The following is an 8398-nucleotide window of genomic DNA, read 5'->3' as shown; positions in this document are numbered from 1 at the left end:
TTTTATATTTTCATAATAGAAATCTAATATTAATAATAAATTATTATATACTTGTATGAAACTCCTAAATCCCTTTATCTAGAAACTTATTCATTAAATCTCATTTTTACAAGATAGTGAACACTTTATTTTATAATAGAATTTGTTTATTGTTCTTTTCCATACTTAATAATTTAAATCTTAAAAAAAATAGAGACAACCAATTAAAAATAAAAGAAGAAAATAACTATCAATTCTATAACTATAAATAAGCCAGGGTCATGTTCCAGGTGATCTTAACAGCGTAGATGCTCCTCAGTGTTTGACTCTAAGCCGAAAAGATTAAAGATTTCGAGCATATCGGTTCCTAAAAAGTCAGGAATAAACCCTCCGTCCGCGTAGATGCTCCTCAATTCTTGACTCTAAGCCGAAAAGATTAAAGATTTCGAGCATATCGGTTCCTAAAAAGTCAGGTATAAACCCTCCATCGAAAAATATCGGTTCCTAAAAGGTCAGGTATAAACCCTCCATCGAAAAAAAACACAAGAGAAGTGGATGAAGTGGATATTGAGGAAATCAACTTAAGAGAGCTCTGTTTAATATTTGTGTCAACATAGAGAAGGAGGGCGGAGGGGAGGGTGTGGATGGAGCGAGACATGGAGAAGCGGGTGAGGAACATATGCATAGTGGCACATGTGGATCATGGAAAGACGACATTGGCGGATCATCTGATCGCCAGAGCAGCGAGAGGGCTGGTCTCAGAGAGGCAGGCGGGCAGGGTTCGGTTTCTCGACTATCTGGATGACGAGCGCCAGCGCGCCATCACCATGAAGAGCTCCTCCGTCGCTCTGCGCTATGCAGCTCACACTATCAATCTCATTGACTCCCCCGGTCACATCGATTTTTGCGGAGAAGTCTCCACAGCTGCCCGCCTCAGCGATGGCGCCCTCGTTGTCGTCGACGCGGTGGAGGGCGTGCACGTTCAAACCCACGCTGTGCTCCGCCAGGTCTGGCTTGAGCAGCTCACGCCCTGCCTCCTCCTCAACAAGATCGACCGTCTCATCACCCACCTCAAGCTTTCTCCCATGGAGGCCCACGCCAAATTACAGGTACCGCTTCTTTACTCCCTTATCTCCATAAAACGTAGCCCACTTTGGTTATATTTTAAAAGCCCTAGCTTTTACTAAATTTAGCTATCTTTGGCACCATAGCGAACCATGATTATTAGTTATGATGAACACATTCTTGTTACAACTATTGCAGAGTATTGTCCACGAGGTGAATAGTATTATCAGTGCGTTCCGTTCTGAGAAGTATTTATCTGATGTTGATTCCATGCTTACGAGACCTGGCGGAGGCGAGTCTGATGACATTGACATTGATAGTCAAGAAGAAGACGCATTTCAACCTCAGAAGGGTAATGTTGCATTTATCTGTGCATTAGATGGATGGGGATTTTGTATAGCTCAGTTTGCCGATCTCTACGCTTCTAAGCTTGGTGCAAGTTCCGCAGCTTTGAAGAAGGCTCTATGGGGCAATCACTATTATATTCCAAAGACCAAGAAGATTGTGGGGAAAAAAGCTGCAGGCAACAAGGCTAAGCCTATGTTTGTGCAATTTATTCTGGAGCCTCTGTGGCAAGTGTACGAGTCTATTCTTCAAGGCAATCAGGGTCAGGACATGCTGCAGAGAGTAATCAAGTCTATGAACTTAAATATTCCTTCTTGGGATTTGCAGCACAAAGACCCAAAAGTTGTTCTTCAAGCAGTCATGACCAGATGGCTTTCACTCTCAGATACAGTTCTATCAATGGCAATAGATTGTTTGCCGGATCCTGTTTCAGCTCAGTCACAGCGTATTTCACGCTTGCTCCCTAAACGAGAAGTTTTACCTGGTGCCGATCATAATGTGCTTGTAGAACTGGAACGTGTTAGAAGGGCTGTGGAGACTTGTGATTCTAGTAGCAGGGCACCCGCAATAGCTTTTGTTTCGAAAATGTTTACCATTCCCGTAAATATGCTTCCCCGTCAAGGGCCTGGTGGGGAATTGTTAGATAATTTAATGGAAGAATTAGGACTTGGTGACATCGACGCAGGTCGTCAGGATTGCTTCCTTGCATTTGCCAGAGTATTTAGTGGCGTGATTTCTACCGGGCAGAGAATATTTGTGCTCTCTTCGTTGTATGACCCCTTAAGAATGGAATCTCAGCAGAAACATGTGCAAGAAGCAAAGATACAAGCCCTATATATGATGATGGGAAGAGGTTTAGAGCCTGTTGCCAGCGCTTCTGCTGGCAACATAGTTGCAATCAGAGGCCTTGGACAACAAATTTTGAAAAGTGCGACACTCACATCAACGCTCTGCTGCTGGCCCTTTGCAAGTATGACCTACCAAGCGGGACCTATCTTGAGAGTGGCTATAGAGCCTTCAAAACCATCTGATATGGCGGCTCTTACCAGAGGATTGCAGCTTCTGTGCAGAGCAGATCCTTTTGTTGAAGTCAGTGTGTCTAGTAGGGGCGAGCACGTTCTTGCAGCTGCTGGAGAGGTGCATTTGGAGAGATGTATTAAGGACTTAAAAGATAGATTTGCTCGTGTTGAGCTGGAAGTCTCACCTCCAATTGTGTCTTATCGAGAGACAATAGAAGCAGAAGCCACGCATTCTATGGACAGCTCTAAGAGTGCATGTGCATCTACTGATTTTGTTGAGAAGACCACTCCCAATGGCAGATGCATCGTGCGGGTGCAAGTGTTGAAAATGCCTTCTATGCTGACCAAGGTACTGGACGATAGTGCAGACATCTTCCAAACTATCTTAGAAGGGAAGTCAGAACACAAAAAGACTGTTGCTCTCAGTTTGAAGAAAAAAATTCAGGCTGACCAGAGTTTAGGAGAAGAAAGTGAAGTGACAGAAGATCCAGTTTTGATGCTAAGGAAAAGGATGATTGATGCTGTAGAGACGGAGACGGACAATGGAAGTGAACTGGAGAAAAAGAGGAGCGAAGAAGATAGAAATCCATGGCCTAGTTTGCTCCAAAGGATATGGGCATTGGGGCCAAGGCACATTGGTCCAAATATTTTGCTATACCCAAAGTTGCCAACACAGGGAGGAGACATAAAAGGTTTGGGTGGTGTTTCAGATGGTGACACTTGGAACGCTGAGCCTGTTTTGGTATGTGGTTCTCCTCATATCTCAGAAAATTTAGGGCTTTTGGAGGTATTGTCTAAAAAATCAACAGAATCAGCTTCAATCTCCAAAGAAAATGACCGTGGAAACGATTTGCTTAATATGGAGGCAGAAAGTTTACAAAGTAGTGTTGTCTCAGGTTTTCAGCTGGCAACAGCAGCTGGACCATTGTGTGATGAACCTATGTGGGGACTTGTGTTTCTTGTGGAAGCATACATATTTCCTAGAAGGAACATGTCTTTAAATGGCAGTGATTCAGTTGGTGAAAATGTTGACAAGAATGATGTACAGCTTCCGGAGCAATATGGTCCATTCTCAGGACAAGTAATGACTGCTGTTAAAGAGGCATGCAGGACTGCTATGCTTTTGAAAAAACCACGTATTGTGGAAGCAATGTATTTTTGTGAGGTCAGTACTCCAACTGAATATTTAGGTTCGATGTATGCTGTGCTTGCTCGGAGGCGTGCACGGATCCTGAAGGAAGAGATGCAAGAAGGTTCAGATTTATTTAGTGTACAAGCTTATATGCCAGTTGCAGAAAGCTTTGGATTTGCAGATGAGCTTAGGAGATGGACATCAGGAGCAGCAAGTCCTCAACTTCTTCTTAGCCATTGGGAGGTTCTTCCACAAGATCCATTCTTTGTACCAACAACAGAGGAGGAATTGGAGGAGTACGGGGATGGTTCAAGTGTTCCACCAAATACAGCAAGAAAGATGATTGATTCAGTGAGACGACGTAAGGGCCTCCCTGTGGAGGAGAAGGTGGTGCAACATGCAACAAAGCAACGGACATTGGCACGGAAAGTCTGATGCTCTACTTTGATAATCATTGTATGGCCTTAATGCACTGTTTAAATGCCTTCTCCTTGATTCATTTAAGATAAATGCTATTATTTCATTATTAGTTGCTGCTGGAGGCAGGTTACTTATGTATCCATTAGACGCAATTTCTTGGATACCTTAACCAATAAAAAACAATCTCAAATACTGAAGTTTGCAATTATCTTATTCTTATTGTAATTATAGATCATGATTGCTATTGGGCATTCCTGATCCATTCAAGATAAATGTTATTTGTTCATTGTTAGCTGCGGCTGGGGTCTGGTTACTTCTGCATCCATTGGATGTGATTACATTGACATATTAACCTATAAGTTTCAGTTTCAAATAATTTTGACCACAATTGCTGGCACTTGCAATTGTTTATTCTTAATTGTAATATATAATTAAACTATTAATGATGATTGCTGCTGTCTGTTCCTGTGCACAGTTGTTGGTCAACAAATTTTCTAAGCTCGCACTGTGTGTACACTGCATTTAAAAAAAAAAGCTGACAGGAAATTTTAGGCGCTTTAGGCAGTTCTATTCATCTCCACTGGATAATAAATTTGTTTGTTTGGGTACATTGCCTGCAATACATTATTTCGTAGAAAGCAAAAAATTAATTACTCATGTTCGTCAAGAGTTCAAATATGTTTGTCTCGATACACAGTGTTGTACATTGATTCGACTTTTAATGTCTTTCTAGGTGGTCCTGAATGGGTATCAACAAGGGTGGCACTAATGTATATTTACCTAATATAATCTTGTGTATATTGCCTAATAAAATCTTACTTCGATGATTTTTTAGGGAGATTGTATGGCACTGGTTTGAAAAAGCGGACACTTTGTAGATAATGATTGCTATAGTGAATTTTCTTTTTGATTGGATGTGGCATACATCCTACAAATTGATGTTCATCAAGCTTACAATGTAAACCTCAAAGATCTCAAATAAATCCTTTTCACATTCTTTTCTCAGTTGCTGCAAATTCAAAGCTGAAGTCCAACTCGAAGTAGAAGTAGGAGTTAGAATGTAAGTTGGACTGTAGCAGGGAGAGTTGTTGGATATAGCTAGACATCTTTTCTAACCCGAAGAAGCCTGTATCAATCCTGCAAACCAAGTGTAATTGGAGGAAATAACTAAATTCCCCTGATATTGAAACAAAGCTTGTCAGCTTTTGGTAGATGAAGATCATGGAGCATACGGGAACAATATTTAAGGCGTTGCAGAATTGTTGACTTAAGACAATCCCATGCTGAAGACACTTGGATTGATGGTTGAAATGAGAAGAAGAGCGCTTGAAGGTGGAACTAATGGCAGATGGATTGTCAAGGTCTTTAGAAAGATTGAGGGCTTGGACATGTAAGAAAGTGCCCAGGGAACAACGAACATCTTGAGTAGAACAATCGAAGAAGAAAATTTGAAATAATATAGTTGAAGTGATGGTAACAAGTCCAAATGTTGAGGCCAAAATTTAGTGGAGATCCATCCAAAGCCCATGTAAGGCATTGTTGAACTTGTATTACCAATGGGCAAACAAACCAAACATATTGGTTGATGTGTTTTTGTGGCCTCCCTGCAAGGATGACAATTGGTTTTTACACAGAGATTTGTAATGCTGAGAAAGCACCATCAGAGAAATTTGTTATCCCTGTTTTTGACTTTGGAAAATTTTAGACTTTTTATACTATTAAAGTGTTGAACTTGTATTACAATGTGGACAACAAATGGGCAAACAAGCTGAACCTTGAGATGTTTTTCGGCCTTCCTATGAGGATGACAATGGATTTGTACACAAACATTCTTAATGCTTCGATAGCAATGTGGGAGAGATTTGTCATCCTTGTTTTTGACTTTGGAAAATTTTAGAACTTTTTACAATATAGAAGTCGACCTATATCATTGAGTTTTTTTTCCCAAAGTCTCACCAATAGTCCAAGTCACACGTGATCATAGTGAAGATTATTTTTTATCTTGTAGTTGATCAAAGATCTGCTGTTACATCCCAAATTTTGCTTGAATTAAAAATGTTCTTATAGCCGTTGAGATTTCATGTGAAGTTGGTTGACTAGTAAATTAGTTAAACATTATGGTTTCATGTGAAATGGAAAAGTTGTTTATTCTTTTTTATGGAAAGTGAAATGGTGGTTAATCATTATGATGTTTTATTAAAATGATTACTGGTTACAATTTCCTTGATTTTATAATAAGGAATATGTTATTACTGTGGTAATTCTCATTTTGCAAGAGTATGATGAAGGGGGGAAGCATTGCCAAAAAGGGAATTGGGTAAGGGACATCAATCCACCTATGGGCCGATAGGTATGAATTTTAACCACCAAGGCTAAGGGGTAAATGGCTAGGCAAGCAATAGTATACTATGGATTACCATGAGCTAACCTGATCAATAAATATGATCTTTGAGCTTTTTGTGATATTTGTCATGTCTTAATATAATGATACCATAGTATCTACATATGCTTACATATGTATATACACGTACATGTATGTATGCGTAAATTCGAATGAGATGTATGTATACACCCACTTAATAAATGATGTATACACTAGATATGTTGTTGTAATATCACACACATATATATATTATATACATGTACATACACAAGTGTAGGTAGGTATAGTATGATATTTTTATATTAAGATATTAGAAAGTATAGTCCACCAAGATCATTGAGAAGGTAGGGGGGTGAATCAGTTATGCAATTAAAACAACTCTCAATATCCTTATTAATTCTGAAACATGTGAACAGTATATGCAACAACCGTACAAAGGTAACCATACATAATAACATCAGATTGGTTAACTAGGAAAACCCTTGATCAGAGGGAAAACCCCCATGGGAATGATGCCCAAAAGATGATGTACTAATATAAATGTTCTTTGTGGAAGGGTGGACCATGTTAGGAGTCAATGAAATACAATCAAAACATGAGTCCCTGTTAGGAGACTTTGAATTCCTATTAGGAGATTCCAACCCTGTTGGGAGTTGTGCCAACACTGTTAGGAGTTATGCCAAACCTAGTAAGAGTTGAAAGGAAGATAGATGGACCCACTTTCCAAACAACTTCAATACTATCCTCACTGAATAATACAAGTGTACATCAACGACTGTCAAACAACTTCTATTGCCAAATACAGTTCCTTGTAAGCTCACCATGCCTCATCTGCACCAATCTCTTCTCTGAGCCAAAAGATAATCACTTTCAAGCTTGCACAATACACAATATCATATTATTTGCACTGGATGTCTAACCACAAGGAAAACATCTTTCCTTTATATCAAGTCCTATAATAGACCAATGAGTCGGCCTTGAGGCTTTCCAAATTTACAATAATAATATAGGACCGACTTAAGATATTACAATACACATTAAAATACAACTTTACCTCTTTTTTCACACTTACAAGTAATTTGTCGACTCACGGTCTTCATAACTTCATACTTGTCAATCATCCGATTATGCTTGTTTAACAGAAGCATCTTCAACATGTCTTCTACCTCTATCTAAGTTTGCTCAACCAGATTTCATCTTTGTTAGGAGATGATGCAGGGGGGAATAGGAATAACTAGGGCCTAGGGCACACCTAGCTATCCAATTCAACCTGCAAGAGTCAACACAGTAGAAAACACAACACGAATACAACACCAAGGAGAGAGAACAAAGAGATTTTATTGATTCATAAAACGAACAACGTGCATGCCCCACTGTAAGGCCTTTTGGGTTACGACCATATACAATTATATTCAGATGTACGATGTAGCTGCAATGTCACACTTTCCTTCTTTCTTTCTACTTCTTGCTTGCTACCTCTCTGTTGTTTTACTCTCAAACTAAACACTCTACTTATACTTGCCAAAACAGCTTACAAAACATTCTAGAACATAGAGAAGCCATAAGTCGGCTCTTAGACCAAAATTAAATGCAAGCAAAGTTGGCCCAAATTGGAACCAGACACGGATTACTCGGCAACTACAAGTTTTTTTTCCAAACTAGCACTCGACATCAATATGAACTTGGCATCCAAAGCAAACACACGATGGCAACTTGAAACTCGACAACCAAAGAATCACTCGGTAACCAAAGGAGCTTGGCAACCAAAGGAATCGCTTGGCACCCAAAGGATCACTCGGCAACCAAAGGCTCGGTATCAACTTAAGAACTCGGCAACAACTGACAGAATGAACAAAAGTGCAGGGTTACTAGAAAACCCAAGATGCTCTTGCATCAGACAACCAGGGTTGGAGAAAAATGATTCTCCTGAATCATTGAGATGTCGCAACCTAAGTTGAATCCAACTCAAATTGAGAAATCCATGAAGCATCTTCCATAGGTCTGTTCTTCCACTTCACCAAATATTCATAGTAATTTTTTCTTCTTGTGCTCTTG

The 8398-nt window shown here is 39.7% G+C and overlaps 1 protein-coding gene across 7 annotated transcripts in view; it reads left to right on the top strand.

Moving 5' to 3' along the window:
- Positions 1 to 521: 521 nt before the first annotated feature.
- Positions 522 to 8398, top strand: part of LOC149538860 (Ribosomal protein S5/Elongation factor G/III/V family protein) — a 56318-nt gene continuing 48441 nt past the window's right edge. For 4 of the 7 annotated variants that reach the window (XR_016356117.1, XR_016356116.1, XR_016356115.1 and 1 more), the window contains exons 1-2: positions 547 to 1088; positions 1243 to 3996. Coding sequence is in view for 2 of the 7 variants with exons in the window: in XM_089800205.1 (XP_089656331.1) it covers positions 624 to 1088; positions 1243 to 3975 (3198 nt within the window). In the remaining 5 variants the exon portion in view is untranslated. Of the gene's footprint in view, positions 1089 to 1242; positions 4253 to 8398 lie in introns of those variants that run through there. The other 3 variants (XR_016356119.1, XM_089800206.1, XR_016356118.1) reach the window with 3 other exon arrangements.

This window comes from Cupressus sempervirens, chromosome 9 (assembly GCF_028749045.1).
Source record: "Cupressus sempervirens isolate cs-2001-9-10 chromosome 9, ASM2874904v1, whole genome shotgun sequence".
In the NCBI taxonomy this organism is placed as follows: Eukaryota; Viridiplantae; Streptophyta; class Pinopsida; order Cupressales; family Cupressaceae; genus Cupressus; species Cupressus sempervirens.
The sequence above is the reverse complement of the archived record's forward strand: the minus strand, read 5'-3'. Positions and strand labels throughout refer to the sequence as shown.